This window comes from Ziziphus jujuba, chromosome 2 (genome assembly GCF_031755915.1).
Source record: "Ziziphus jujuba cultivar Dongzao chromosome 2, ASM3175591v1".
Taxonomy (NCBI): Eukaryota; Viridiplantae; Streptophyta; class Magnoliopsida; order Rosales; family Rhamnaceae; genus Ziziphus; species Ziziphus jujuba.
The window spans coordinates 2,352,167-2,367,831 of NC_083380.1; the positions used below are offsets into that span (position 1 = coordinate 2,352,167).

General features: G+C 35.8%; 2 protein-coding genes across 4 annotated transcripts; both read right to left on the bottom strand.

Moving 5' to 3' along the window:
* Positions 1 to 2,462: 2,462 nt before the first annotated feature.
* On the bottom strand, positions 2,463 to 7,315 carry LOC107431444 (disease resistance protein RGA2-like). 3 transcript variants are annotated; one of them, XM_060814017.1, is made up of 3 exons: positions 6,699 to 7,315; positions 2,771 to 5,494; positions 2,465 to 2,654 (listed from the first exon to the last, which is right to left on the bottom strand). In XM_060814017.1, exons 2-3 carry the CDS (start codon positions 4,359 to 4,361, stop codon positions 2,599 to 2,601), a joined length of 1,647 nt encoding a protein of 548 aa, XP_060670000.1. In that variant the 5' UTR covers positions 4,362 to 5,494; positions 6,699 to 7,315; the 3' UTR covers positions 2,465 to 2,598. The 3 variants fall into 3 exon arrangements, with proteins under 3 accessions (XP_060669999.1, XP_060670000.1, XP_060670001.1); XM_060814016.1 differs by having other exon boundaries at positions 2,463 to 2,654; positions 2,771 to 7,315; XM_060814018.1 differs by having other exon boundaries at positions 2,468 to 2,651; positions 2,771 to 7,311.
* Positions 4,542 to 10,882, bottom strand: LOC132800541 (putative disease resistance protein RGA1). Its single transcript, XM_060814477.1, has 5 exons — positions 10,820 to 10,882; positions 5,405 to 6,950; positions 5,240 to 5,300; positions 4,661 to 5,140; positions 4,542 to 4,563 (listed from the first exon to the last, which is right to left on the bottom strand). Exons 1-5 carry the CDS (start codon positions 10,880 to 10,882, stop codon positions 4,542 to 4,544), a joined length of 2,172 nt encoding a protein of 723 aa, XP_060670460.1.
* Positions 10,883 to 15,665: the final 4,783 nt, after the last annotated feature.

Sequence of the window (15,665 nt, forward strand, 5' to 3'; positions counted from 1 at the left end):
GAGGATATTCCAAGATGGTCAAAACCTCTACCTACTATTTGCATACATTGCGATAGTCAATCTGCTATTGGAAGGGTACAAAGCCAAAATTATAATGGTAAATCTCGACATATACGTCGAAGACATAATATTGTAAAACAATTGCTCTCAAATGGAATAATATCTATAGATTATGTGAAATCTAAAGATAATCTTGCGGATCCGCTTACTAAAAGTTTAACAAGGGAGCAACTTTACTATTCATCGAGGGGAATGAGATTAAAACCATTAATTTAGATATCTAAGACATACCATGGATTATGGATTATATTATACAAGATATCCTGCTTTACTTAAGGGATACAGTGATGCTAATCAGATATCTAACTCAAATGATTCAAGATCCACTAGTGGATATATTTTTTTGCTTGGAGGTGGAGCAATATCTTGGAAATCTTCCAAGCAAACTTTTATTGTAAGGTCCACAATGAAATCTGAGTTTATTGCTTTAGATAAAGCCGGAGAAGAAGCAGAATGACTTCGACATTTTTTAGAGGATATTCCAAGATGGTCAAAACTTCTACCTACTATTTGCATACATTGCGATAGTCAATCTGCTATTGGAAGGGTACAAAGCCAAAATTATAATCGTAAATCTCGACATATACGTCGAAGACATAATACTATAAAACAATTGCTCTCAAATGGAATAATATCTATAGATTATGTGAAATCTAAAGATAATCTTGCGGATCAGCTTACTAAAAGTTTAACAAGGGAGCAAATTTACTATTCATCGAGGGGAATGGGATTAAAGCCATTAATTTAGAGTTGTCTTGATGGCAACCCTACCTAGTTGACTAGAGATCCTAAGATCTAGGTTCAAAGGGACAATCGAATCTTGACTGACTCTACAAGAACACTAAGAGTTATATATCTCTACCCATTTCTATGATAATTAGTGTTGCCTGTAATGTGTGTTAGGATAAGCATTGCTTTCAATGACTCCTATACTTTGGAAATTCAAATGGGGTTTTTACAGGAAATTCTTAATAGGAAGTTACCTATGTGAGTGTAAAAGGGCCGCTTCTATGAGAATTTTTATAGGCTTGAGTTCTCTAGAGCATTCATGAAAAATCAGGAATGTTTAGGACCAAAATGAACACAACCGAAAGAACCAACAATGCTTAGGAGAGTGATTGTGTGAATTCTATTGTCTTGGTTTACAACAATGGTTAAAAGTTCAAGACATCATGTTCACTTATTAGCTTGTAAATCCGATAGTTTGTCACTAAGGAAGATTCAAAGCCAAAAGCTATCTTTTCTGAAGCAATTTCTTTCCGAGTGAATTCTCTCTAAATGTGTCAATTTTTATTCATATGGGGGAATGTTCGATATTTATAATAATTAAAAATTATTTATGAAACATCATGACTTTTGGTAGAAGGTTACAACTTACACTGTTTCATCATTAATAGTTGTAATATTTCCATGTATCTGTTTATATTCCAATCATTGTGTCTTTTCCCAATAAATGTGTCTTTTCTTGAAACAGTGTATCTTCTCTTCAAATATTACGTCTTTTCTTAAAACAATGTGTCTGTTTGAATCATTATGTCCCTTTTTAATATCCTTCTAAAATCTACAAATACCATATGGTACTATTGTTGTTAAACATACTGGAAAAATAATTAATAACATGTGAGTAGAGAGAATTAAAATTTTGTTTGGTTCGTGGTTCTTTGAATTTAGAGTGCTACTATTCAGAGAAGAGATCATTGTATCATAGTAGGCAATTGCTGTAAACTGTGAGCACCATAGGAGAGCGAATATTGTCTTAAGGAAAGAGAGTTCAACTCTTGCCTCGATCCTTATATAAAGATCAATTTTATTTGGAATTATAATACAAACACAATACATGTAAGTTCTTCTTTATCTCACTATAATTATTTATATATTGTTTGTAATATTTAATATACATTGATATATATATATATATATATATAGGTTTATTAATTTACTAACAATCCTTACCTTTACAATGCTTGAATGTGTTGCGAATTTGCATAACACATATTTTTGAATAAGATCCAATCATTAATTCTCTATTACAGCTGGAATTTGGTCATGCTCTGTTTGGGATCTGCAATATATAACAAAGTTTAAAAATATTGTTCTTGAAATTTTTGACAACGAAAGAGGACAGCAATAATCACTGGGAGAGTTGTTAATAAAGGAAGTAATCAAGCAATTTATAATTAACTTTTTAGTTTATAGTATTTTCCTGACTAGAGCAGTAAAAAAAATAAAAGAAAGGGAAAAAAAGTGATGGCTACCATTTCATCATCACCTTCACCAATAGACATTCATTAATTGCACAGTTGCAGCAGCCCCGAAACTCTTAAATATATCTAATTCCCAACAAAAACATATTTATATATAAATATGTCCTTAAAAGTGTCAAAAAGAGAAAAGAAGAAAATGATATTGACGAAAGATGGAAAAAAGAACCATGCTTGATAAATGATTATTTTATTTTATTTTTTTCGGTTACCTGAAGAAGTGAATGGTTTTGAAACAACGAAAAGAGTAGTACAAGGCTTGGGGATGTGAGAATTCTCATTTATTGCACAATTGCAATCTCCTGACAGTCTTAAATATCTTGCCACGAGCTGCTGAAAACGGAAGTGAAAAAAGAAGAAAAGACAGGCACAAATCCTTATAATTAAGTTTGAAAAAAGAAGATACGCAAGCATGATGATGGAGTAACTTGAAAATTATATTTACGTACCTGAAGAAGAAGTGGATGGTTGTAGTTGTGCACCAAACAAATACAAGCGTGGGATATGAGAAACCTTATGCCAATCCTCGCCTCCCGTTTCCCTTTCACATCTTTGCTTTAAGACAGGGCAATCCCTGATAGAAAGCGTCTGCAAAGAGGTGAGTTGACGCATTCCTTCAGGTAGTGATGTCAAATTGCTGCACCCCCAAATAGTAAGCGTTCGAAGTGATTTGAGGTTGCCTATCCATTCTGGAATACCCACCAAACTGTTACAGTTATACAATCTAAGTTCCTCGAGGGAAGTAAGTTGTTGTAGCCCCTTAGAGAGAGTTTCCAGCTGTGGAAGATCACTAAACCAGAGAATGCGAAAGCTTTTAAGACCTTGCCACATATTCCCATCTCCCTTGTAGAAAAGACAATGACTGATATAAAGTTCTTGCAAAGAGGTGAGCTGACGCATTCCTTCAGGTAGGGATGTCAAACTGTTGGAGCACCCAGAAATGGTAAGATCTTGAAGTAATTTGAGGTTACCGATCCATCCTGGAATACCCACCAAACTCTTGCAACAATCCAATGTAAGCTTGTTGAGGGAGATAACTCGTTGTAGGCCGGCAGGGAGAGTTTCCAGTTGGGGAAGATCTTCAAAGTGGAGAAATCGAAGGCTTTGAAGAGCCTGCCACTCATTCCCATCACCACCGTCGTAGTTAGGACAATCTCTAATAGAAAGATGTTGCAAAGAGGTGAGCTGGTGCATGACTTCAACTGGTAGTGATGTGAATTTGTGGGAATCCCAAATGTCAAGCTTTTGAAGTAGCGATCGAAAGTTGTCGAATATCCGTTCTGGAATACCCACAAAACTGTTACAGTAATGCAATCTAAGCTCTTGGAGGGAGGTAAGTTGTAGTAGGAAGGCAGGGAGAGCTTCTAGCCGTGGAAGATTAGTAAACTCGAGAATACGAAGGCTTTGAAGATCTAGCCGATAAAAATCCTCATCACAGCTGTAGAAGAGGCAATCACCAATTGTAAGTGTATGCAAAGAGGTGAGCTGACGCATTCCTTCTTTAGGTAGTGATGTCAATTTGTCGGACCCCCAGATGTGAAGCTCTTGAAGTGACTTGAGGTTGTGGATCCATTGTGGAATGTCCACCAAACTCTTACACCTACACAAACTAAGCTTCTCGAGGGAGGTAAGTTGTTGAAGCCCGTCAGGGAGAGTTTCCAGTCTTGGAAGACCACTAAACTCTAGAATACGAAGGCTTTTAAGAGCTTGCCACATATTCCCTTCACCGTCATCATATATGTCAACCAGCTCTTGGCAATTGCGAATCTGTAGTTCTTGAAGACAGGTGAGATGTTGAATACCATCACAAAAGAACTTTAATTTTGGACACTCCCCAACCGAAAGATACTTGAGAGAAATGAGGCTCGTTAACACCTCTGACAGCGATTGTAGATTCTCCATCCTTTCAACTTTGAGAGTAGTCAACTGTGAGAAAGGAGAGAAAGGATCCATCATCTTCATCTGTTGCGTTCGTTGGAAAGTCTTCAACCTATAATTATCAGTCAATGCAAGTTCTTGAAGATAGGGGTAAAGTGGCATAAAGTGGCATATTGGAAGTCAATTGGGGGCAATCCCTAATAGTTAATTCAGAAAGACATTCGAATGGAGGTATATCTTCTTCTTCTTCTTCTTCACCAACGTCCTTCCACCATCCCTTTATAATGGGCAAGTCTCGAAGCTCAAGGCTTTGTAACGTTGACAGTAGCGGTGTTGGTGAATCTACTTTATCATTTGAAATATACTGCAAAGAATACATCTTAAACAACACCAATGATTTAAGAAAAGGGAGTTGAGTCAGTGGCATTAAATCTTGGATTTTGTGGCATTTTCTCAAGCACAATGTGTCAAGTTTTGTAAGGCTGGGAAGCCAGTCTGGAAGTCTAACACCCCAATAATCAAACAAAGACAATGCTTCAAGATCTGGGTGTGGTTGCAGGCTTTCCAACGAAATTTCATAATCATCTACCTCCCGTGCATCAATATCATCATCACTGCTTCTATTTGACCAATATAAGTTTAAGTGATGCAGATTTTGTTTTTCATTCAATTTTGCAGCCTCATATTCTGTGCTCGCATCGTCTCCATGTCTCAAGTTTCTTATGCTCAACTGTCCTCTCAAGTTGGTCAGTTTCATTAATTCTTTTAGCCCACCGGAAAACTGACCATTAAGCCGCTTCTTCAATACAAAATTGTTTAAAGTGCGAAGGTTGGTTAATTTTCCTAGCCCACTTGGCATATGAGTCAAGCTATCACATCCCTCATTCTCCAAATGTCTGAGATTCACTAATTTATTAAAATCTCTTGGAAATTCTTGAAAACTATAGCAAAATGAGAGTTTCATCGTTTGCAACTACTGCAGGTCGGTAATTGAATTTGGTAGTGACTTGATATCCCCATTCGCAGAAAGATCAAGATACCTTAAATGCTTCAACTTCCCAATGGAATTTGGCACTGTCTTAAGCCCAGAGTTATGAAGACCTAAACAATTGCATCCCAACTTAACATATTTGAACGCCAAGATGGTTGAGGAAAAAGAATTGTCCGAATCCTATTTTCCTTGCTCAAAAAAGTTGGAAACCGACCTGATGAAACTAAATCAGAAGCGAAAGATACATGCCGAATTCTTCCATCGATATTTTCTCTATCAAAATCCCATGTAGCACACTCGGTTCCTGCTACATATGTTGCAAGGTCATGCATGAGGTCATGCATTTTGCATTCTACTTTTTTTGTCCTATTATTTGTTTTTACTTCTTGAAAGAATGAGTAACTAAGTAATTCATCAAAATACCAATAACCCACCTCCTCCAAAGATTGACTTGAAGGTGATGACTCAATAAATCCTTGTGCCATCCAAAGTTTTATCAAGTCTTCAACAACAATATCATGATCTTTTAAAAATAGACTACAATAGGCAAAACAATGTTTCAAATTTGATGGGAGGTTATCGTAACTGAGTTTGAGTGCTGGTAAAATATCATTCTCACTTGGATGCATCTTTGAGAAATCCATTTCAAGAAAAGAGGACCACTCAGCTTCTGGATTTTTGAAATACAACATTTTTCCAATTGTCCTAATGGCAAGAGGAATACCTGCGCACCTATCGACAATTTCCATTGCAGCTTTCTTCGTGTTGGGGTTGTTTGGCTCGTGCCCAAGCTTAAAAGCCACATTTTTAAACAAAGACCATGAGTTAACTTTATCCAAAGGCCTTAACATATATGGTTCCATTGTGCTAGTAGTAATCTTACCAACTCTTAGACTACGGGTGGTTATGATTATTCTACTCCCTTTCGCACCACTTGACAACAAGCTTTCCAATTCTATCCATTTTTGTTTATCCTCATTCCATACGTCATCAAGTACAAGGAAATAACGCTTTCCATTTATCTCCATTTGAAGTTTCCTTAGCAGTTGACCCATCTCTTGGTTCTCTTCACAATGATTAGTTGCTGATTTAATAATTTTCTCAACAAGAGATTTCACATCAAAACTGTCAGAGACACACACCCAAATTTTTAAATCAAAATTTGTTTGAACCTTCTTATGGTTATACACGATTTGAGCAAGTGTGGTTTTCCCTATACCTCCCAAACCCACTATTGGCAAAACTGACACATCCTTTTCAACTTTGGGATCTAACAAAAGGTCTAGGATGGCCTCTCTAGCACTCTCCCTCCCAATAACTTCTTCTTCAGGTATGTAAGTTTGCTCCCTAGCTCCAAGGACAACTCTAGACTCCACATGGCGCACCTCCAAATGGAAGTCCGTGCGATTACCACCAATCGCAGCTAGCCTATAATTGATGTCTTTTATTTTATGAGCCATGGTGCGACGAAACACAAGTTGGTTTGAGGATGAGAAGAAAGTGCGTACCTTCTTGCCCATATTACTTCCATTCATCAGTTGTTGCTGCAAAGCTTCAGGGGAGAAATCATCCATCAAGTCATCAGCCTCGTAAACTACATCTACAAGCCTCTTGAGCCAGATTCTGACCCGGTGGTCATGGTTCTTCTTCTCCTCAGCATCAAGAAGTACATCTTTGATTGTTAAAATGGTTTTTTTAAGTTCCGAAAGCTCCCCAGTTACACCCCCATATGGATCCAAGCTCTTGCACAACTTCAGAATCTATGTTTTTAATGATGTTCTGTGCAATCCCAAAGAGGATTGAATCTGCCATTGGGACCTGTTTTGGGGGTAGAAAAAGTGTGTGTACTTCTAGTGTTCAGGCTGTATAGACAAGAAAACATAGATCATTAAAACTTTTTCTTATCATAGATCAAGACTTTGGTCTTATAAATACCAAAGACTTTGGGGTGCGAAAAAACATAAAATCTCTTTCGCACCCCAAGACTTTGGTCTTATCATTCTTGAACACATTCTTGAATCTTGAGCATATATCTCTGTGTATTGCCTTTGCATCTTTGATGTTTTATCTTTAACAGATAACAAAAGAATAAAAACGAAACAAATATAATTCAGATTCTATATGTATAGAAATTGACGTGAGGTTGCTACCATATATATCTTGGGGTCTGGTATCTTCCATCGCAGGTGTCTTGTTGTAATACAAATATTCAATATAAAGATGTGTGCACGTCTATCTTTTATCCTTGTTTATAGTTGTTCTGAGATGCTTTAAGCTTTAATTAATTCTTAAAGAGAATAAAGAGAAACGTAATACAAATATTCAATATAAAGGTGTGTGCACGTCTATCTTTTATCCTTGTTTATAGTTGTTCTGAGATGCTTTAAGCTTTAATTAATTCTTAAAGTGGGTGAAAAAGAATATGATTGCTCTTTCATTTCTTTAACCGTAACTCATTATTTATTTAATTTTTTTTTTTTTGGGGGTGAATTAAGCTTGACTCGATCAATTTATACAGAGAAAGCAAAAGCAATAAATATGGTCCCCCGACCCTTTGAATTGATGGCAAGCTATCTAGTTTTGTTGAAAATCTTTTTTCTGTTATTGTATTTGATAGATATATCCTTTATATGTATAAATGAATTTAAAAAGAGTACTGCTCAACCTCTTTTTTTTCTTCTTTTATTTATTTACTTTTTGTGTCTACAAAACTTTGATTTTAAGAATGGGCTAAACTGTAAAAAAACTATCATTGTCACCGCTACTAGCACGCAGAGCCAATAAGGAAGGTAAGAAATATCAAATCTGACCATTAGAGCATTAAAGATGTTGAAATAGTTAGTTGGCTTAAATTCATGCATAGATTTTTCATTTTTAACCCAAAAGAAGAAAAACAAAAACAAAAAGGGAAAAGAAAAAGAAAACGAAAAAGAAATAAAAAACAGAGTAACTGATGGAGTAGAGTGGATTTCTATATGTAAAAACAAGCACCGACAAAAATGGAACAGAAAAAAACATTGCACAAACACAGTTCTACCTAATTTATGTTAGCTCTTAACTTGGTTTATTTGCATGTCAGCAAGTTAAAGTTCTGGTTGGCTATATTGCAAACACTGCACGTATATATATATATATATATATATATATAAAATATAAAATAAAAAAAATCATATGATTTCATATGTTTTCCCTTCATATATTTCTTTAAACAAACTAGTGGATTCAGTTAAAGTTAGGAATTAACGATCAAAATTTATGTGCATATAATTTATAGGAATATGTCTTTATTAATCAAAACAAACAGAAAAAAGCAGTAAAGTATACAAGATTAAGATCCAATTAATATGTTCAGCTTATTCACCGAAAAAACAAAAAAAAAAATTAACACATTCAGCTTAGTGACACATATACATACGTATCTGACTAGGATATCTACTGCCACATGCTTGTGAAGTATATATCAGATCTTGCCCATATTTTTTTTTTGCTGAACCCAGATCACATTGGATGGTACATTTAGAAATGTGCATCTTCATTAATCAACAGTACCTTTATATATAAAAAATATACGTTTATACTAAGAAGCATCTTTATGAATGAATGTTTTTTGGTTGCATATTAATTCTTTCAAACTTTACAAATAGAATTATTTCAATTTAATTTTTATTTTTCAGTTTAATTCATTAATAACATTGTTACTCATATTAGAGAAAATATAAGTTGCATATATTTCAGGAAATTCAAATTAAGTTTGGTTTGAAATTTTAATGATTTACAATATTATAATTGTTAAGAGGGATTATTGTATATTAGAAAACGATTACCATAAAATTATAAGCATTTGAATGAGTCAAATTCATTTTAAGAACATTGAGTTCAACTATAACCTCAATTAAAGTTCACTACTAGAATCGAGCTGATACACGATGCAAGTACTGCGTCGCACTAAATAAACAGCGACGCATTCGATGGAGTCACCAAATATCCTGTCACGAAATATATAAGATAATAGGCGACGTATCATAATAGTCGCCTATTAAAAATTTTTCGCGACGCACATTTAATTTTTAGCGATGCATACACTAATGTACTTATAGCGACGCTTTATAATATTGTCACTATAAAGTTTTAGCGACACTCCTCTAATACGTCGCAAAATGTTTATGTCACTAAAAATTCTTCCTGAATAGCGACTCATTCATTTTTAGCAACACATTTTTTTGTCGCCTATTTAGCGACGAATTATGTGAGTCTCTCTTTTAGCGACCATATATTTTTAACGACTATTTTTTAGTGTCTCCAAATTAGCGACTCATGAATTTTTAGCGACACTTTTTTTGTCACCTATTTAGCGACGCATTAAGCGACAAATTTTGTGGATCACTTTTTTAGCAACCCGTATATTTTTAGCGACGATTTTTTAGTGTCTCCAAATTAGTGACCGTACATGTTTTAGCGACAAATTATAAGAGTCGCATATTTATGAATTTTTAGCGACTCATTTACCCATTTAGCGACATATGCAGCAATATATTTATGTCGCTAAAATTGGAAAAATACTTTAAGCGACATTTTGTGTAGAGTCGTGAAATTTATGAGTCGCTAAATTGATCTTATTATATGTCGTTATATATTTAGGTGACTTTTAGTTATCTTAATGAACCGCCATTTCTTTTATATTTTTTTAGATTTATATTTTTTAATTTTTAAAAATTTATTAAAATATAAAATTAATTATAATACCAAAAAACCCAAACTAGCTTCGTCCAAAATAATTAGAATATAAAAATTTAAAATTAATACTTGTTCATAACAAAACAATAATCAATATAATTAAATATCATCTAATTGACATATTTTTACATATGCATACTCATTGAGATGGAAGTTGATGTCCTCGTGTTGACGATATTACGCCCTTATACTGCATATGGAAAAATAAAAAAATTTGTTAACATTGACGCAAAATAAATTAATAAAAACTTAATCATTAATAAATTAATTTGTAATTTGGCAAATGAAAATTTAATGAATATTTACCTTCTTAAGTTTTGGCGTGGCACATTTCTCCTAATTAAAGTGGAAAACACATAAGAAAAAAACAAATAATTAATAAATAAATATTACTTAAAACATAAGTTAATAAATATACATACCAATTTATTTAGAAGATATTGTTTATCCATATCCCCTCACAGTCATTACGAACATAGCCACTCTCACATTCATCCTCATGATCATTTTCATCAACACTTGGCAATTGTATGGCAAATGGATTGTGAGCCATTGTAGTATCGCCAAGAACATCTTCTTCAACCAATTCTTCTTCAACAAAAGTACAATGTCGTGGTGGAGTTAAAACAACAGACCATCTCGAATCAAGTTGATCTTCAACATAAAATATTTGTTGAACTTGTGAAGCCATGATGAATGGGTCAGATTTATATCCAATTTTACTAAAGTTAACACATTTAAACCCCATCTCATCAACTTTCACACCACTGCTGTCAACCCAATCACACTTGAACACTGGAATTCGAAACATAGTGTAATCGACGTCCCAAATCTCTCTTATGATCCCATAGTATGCCATTTTAGCTAAAATTAGGTTATTATCCTTAGCACTAACAAAATGCTCACTTTTGGCAGTAACTTTGACATCACTATTCTGGGTGACCCTCTTATTATCCATATTTATAATGTTGAATCTAACCACTCTAATGACATATCCTTCATGTTTCGTTACCACCCATTGCGGACCATGGGCTAACTATCGTAATGTTTCAGACACTGTGTGATTAGGTTGACTTTGCTCCTGTGCAATCTAGTCAATTGAAAAAAATATGAAAAATTAAAGCTAAAACAATGATATTATATATTGAATATTTAACTTTCCATACCTTATCAGGTAACCAGTACATAAATGTACGTTTGTGTTCGTCTTGAAGCCATTTTGCTTTTTTTCCTCGATTTTTTTTGCTTGACTTCAAGACTTCAAAATGAATACTAAAACAAATAAAAGTTGTTGTAATTAATAAAAATATCCAACATATCAACTTATTGATGCATATTAATATATTCAAAATATCAACTAAATTATACATGTTGATATATATATATATATATATATATTAAAAATATCAACTAATTTATACATTAACATGTATATACGCACCTGACATACGGTTCCACTTCTGGTGTATTCAAAAGTACACATCTATGGACTTGCTCCTAAAGTTGTTGATCAATTGATTGATTTTTTCCACCTTTAATGGGGGCACCAACATCATCCTTATCATTTAACTTTTGATATCTACCAATTGGGTTTCCAACTGCATCTAATCCTCTCTAAAATTCACTACAAAACTCAATCACTTCTTCACATATGTAACCCTCGGCAATACAACCTTCTGGCTGATTTTTGTTTCGAACATAACTTTTCAATACTTTCATGTACCTCTCAAATGGGTACATCCACCTGAAATGTATTGGTCCACACAATCTTACCTCTCGAACCAAATGTATAGTTAGATGAACCATTACATCAAAAAATGATGGTGGAAATAATTTCTCTAAAAGGCACAAAGTTGTGACAAGATCATTTTGAATATTTTCCAATTCAGCAACATTGATAGACTTCTTGCAAATTGCATTGAAGAAAAAACAAAGTCTTGCAATTGCATGTCTCACATGTTTAGGAAGGATTGCATGAATTACAAGAGGCAAGAGTTGTTGCATCAATGTATGACAATCATGAGATTTCAATCCTACCATCTTTAAGTCCTCCATTGAAACAAGATTCCTAAAGTTTGAAGAATAACCATCTGGAACCTTTAAGTGTGCTAAGCACTTACAAAACAATTTCTTCTCATGCTTTGATAATGTATAGCAGGCCGGTGGTAGGAAAATTCGATTTCCTTGAGGCTTAGGGGCCAAGTCTTTCCGCAAACCCATTTCTTGTAAATCTAACCGAGCATTAACTCCGTCCTTCGTCTTACTAGGAATATTGAGCAATGTACCATATATGCTCTCACAAACATTTTTCTCAATATGCATGACATCTAAATTATCAATATTCCAATTCAAAAAAAATGGACTTCCTCTTCCAACATTCTTCAGAATCAACAGTCCTTTTCCTCTTATGTGAGTTATCAAATCTCATTGCATTAAGCTTATCTAAGATTTCTTCTCCAGTCAACGGTTTTGGAGGCACTCCAAATTCTTGAAATCCATTGAAAGCCTTCTTTTGCCTTCTATAGTGATGATTTGGAGGAAGAAATCTTCTATGCCCGGTAAAATTCATTTTTATTTCCATGCTTTAGCCTTGTAGCAAAAGTATTTTCACTGCAAATTGGACAAGCAAAATATCACTTCACCGCATGACCGGATAAGTTACCATAAGTTGGGAAATCATTTATTGTCCATAGCAACACTGCCTTCAAAGTGAATTTCTCCTAACGATAAGCATCGAAGACTGTAACACTGTAACACCTCGTCCCAAATCACATCGGAATTCGTGCACGTTGATCGAGGTTGACCGTTGACCGAGTGGGTCAAAAGTTGACTTTTGTTCCAATTGAATTTCTAGTTGACCATGGTACCGTGGCGAAGTGCATGATGCCCTGAGTTCGTAGACTAGTAGCACGTCGAAAACGGAGCTACGTTTTAAAAGTTATGGGCAAAACAAGTCGAGGTGCAAACTATTCAAAAGGTGCCGTAGTTGACTTTTTATTGTTAGGTAATTTTGTTTTGAATTTTGTATGGTTGTAAAGTACTCGTCGATACGAGTTCATAGACTAGCGGCACGCTTAAATTGGACATCTGTTTAAAAAGTTATGGATGTTTGAAGTTCACTGGATACCGTAATATTTTATTATATCTGGCTTAAGTGCACAGTAACGCCACGTGTCGTCACCTGATTGGTCCACATGGATGAACAGTGTCACCCACGGTGGCTTTTATTTGGCAAAAATGCTGGGGAGGAGAGAGAAAGAGAGAGAGGAGAGAGAGAGAGAGAGAGAAACGACCGGCCGCCGAAAATCGTCCAATTTTCCGACCGATCCTTGCTACACGCACCGGCCAGACGGGAGCGCCTTCCCATTTTCGGCCAGACGGGACGCGCCCAGACCGAGGCGGCGAAGCTCGGCGGCGATTTTTCCCCTCCACCGCCGGCCACCGCTGTTTGACCCCTTTCCGGCCATTTTCAGGCCACATGCACCAGCCACCCCTCACCACCTCCTCATTTTCGGCCAGCCCACCAAATTTCACGGCTACCGGACCACCGACGCGCCTGGATCGGAGCGTTTTCTGGTGAGGCGCCAAAAATCTTCAAACTCCGATCTCTCCGCCGTTCGGCCTCCGTTTGCCTCACCGCTGGTCCCGTTGGAATCCTCTCCCCTTGATCTACAAAATCCCCAAAAATCTCAGCCAACGGCCACCGCACGCGCCGCCGCCCGCGACGGTTGCTGGTGACCTCGGCAGCTCGCCGGAAGTCACTGTTTCGGCGAGTACCCAGTTGCACCGCCGGTCCCTGTCCAATAATTCCGACCTTCTGAATCCAAATCCATTGTCCTTTTCCTCCAATTCGTGATGGTTTGGGAGAATTGAGGAGTCGAATCCCGAAAGCTTTCCGGCTAGATTCCGGCCACCTCGGGTCCGATCTCCGGAAAGTAAGACTGAATCCGTGATCCTCATCACTCAAGCTTCGATTCGGTATATCACTCGTAATTTTTAGTTGTCGTTTGTGTTCGCTCCCTGGGTACCCATTTGGGAATTATCCGATTAAAATATTAATATATTTGGTTGGTGTACTGTGGATGTTTTAGGTGCGTGTGCGAGTAGTGGAGTTAATCCTGCGGAGGATCTTAGCTGATATACGCGTTTAAGGTGAGTGACCCACCTTTAAAAATATTTTGGGCAATTAATTATATTTAATTGGTGTTTAATTGATATTTGAATTATGCTCATGTGGTGCAATTTAATTATGATTTTATTGTGATTTAATTTATTTATTATGCATGAGCAAAGTATTTTCAATAATAAATCGTATGTATTTTTAAATATTATTTTTGGGCGTAATTGGTTTAAATATTTTATGAAAATATTTGTTTAAATTGGTGGTTTAATTTTATAATTATGCCCATGGTATTTTATTTGTTGAACCTCGTATTACGAGAAAAATTATTGTTTATTGGTTATCGATGTTTTCGTACCGGATTGTTAAATGAAAATATGTGGGATGGTAAATGTGAGAATTTGTATATTTCCCACCGTAATTTTGGAAAACGGTACGGTTGATTTAATAATTATTTTAGACGCATTCATACAGTATTGGTGTTCTGGTGTATGTATATGTGGTTTAGCGCGCAAGTATTATGTCTCCCGTGAGTTGCCATTGGACCGTGGGCAGGCAAGTTTGATATTGGTCACAGCCGCCCCCCTCCTTGGCCGGGATAACAGTTTCAGCAGCGGTACTGTCGGGACGCCGAAGTGCCGTTTGCAAGTTTCTCTCATTAATCTCCCCGCCAGTCGGTGCTCAGGACGCTGGGTATCGGAGGGCATCACCGGTATATGGTGTGGTGCGTCAAGTGTAAGTTTTCAAATAAAATTTCAAACCCCAAAGGTGTTCAAAAATTATTTATTATAATTTATTATATTTTAACTATATTGGGGTATTTATTTATTTATTATTTATTAAATTGTTTGATCCCTTGGTTTTCGGAAATACGAATATCGGATTTTGTGAAAATATTTTAAAAAGGGAACATTTCCAACGGAGTGATTAGTGAGAGTTTTGAGAGAAATTATTATTTTCAACTGCTATTATTTATTTACCTATTTAATTGCCGGTATTAATTAAATTCCCTTATTTGTTATATTATTATTATTAAAAGTGTTCAGTAGCCAGGGTCGCTCACTGAGATGATTAGCATCTCACGTTTTTAAATTCCGTTCCCTTATGTGCAAGGGGTGGTAGACGTTCTTCCGGAGTGAACCAATTCTCCGCCGCTATCGTGTCTCGAGAAGTACTTTTGTACTCGTTCATTTCAGTTGTAATATTTCTTTCATCTTTGTTGTATTTTCTATTAAATAGCACTTCATGAAGCTCTATATACTATTCTGGACACTTATATTTTATTTATGCACTGGGTTGCTGTTATTGTTGTGAAGTGCTGTAAATTTGTGGAATCAATTTGTAGTTTTGTGGGAGGAATAAGGGGATGAATATAGAAGTGTGTTTTCAGTGCAGGTAATTTTTGGTAAGTCCTACCCTTAGGGGAGGTGCTGCCGGATTTTCCGTTGGAAGGTTCGGTGGTATTTCATTGGGATCAGGGCTTGTCTAGGGTTCCAGAGAGGAATTTTGGACGGATCCTGACAAACACCCTCATTCCATAACCGCTGCAGGTCTTCAACTAACGGCACCATGTATACATCAATTTGATTTCCTGGTTGCTTCGGTCTAGAAATTAGAAGAC

Excerpts from the sequence above, each read along its gene's own strand:
- LOC107431444 (XM_060814016.1), bottom strand. The coding sequence starts at position 4,361 with ATGCCACTTTACCCCTATCTTCAAGAACTTGCATTGACTGATAATTAT. Across the intron at positions 2,655-2,770 it reads ACCATCCACTTCTTCTTCAG|CAGCTCGTGGCAAGATATTT; the intron begins GTACGTAAATAT and ends TTCCGTTTTCAG.
- LOC132800541 (XM_060814477.1), bottom strand. The coding sequence starts at position 10,882 with ATGGATAATAAGAGGGTCACCCAGAATAGTGATGTCAAAGTTACTGCC. Across the intron at positions 6,951-10,819 it reads CTGCCAAAAGTGAGCATTTT|ATTCTGAAGTTGTGCAAGAG; the intron begins GTTAGTGCTAAG and ends TTAAAAACATAG. Across the intron at positions 4,564-4,660 it reads CTTACAAAACTTGACACATT|TATATTTCAAATGATAAAGT; the intron begins GTGCTTGAGAAA and ends TATTCTTTGCAG.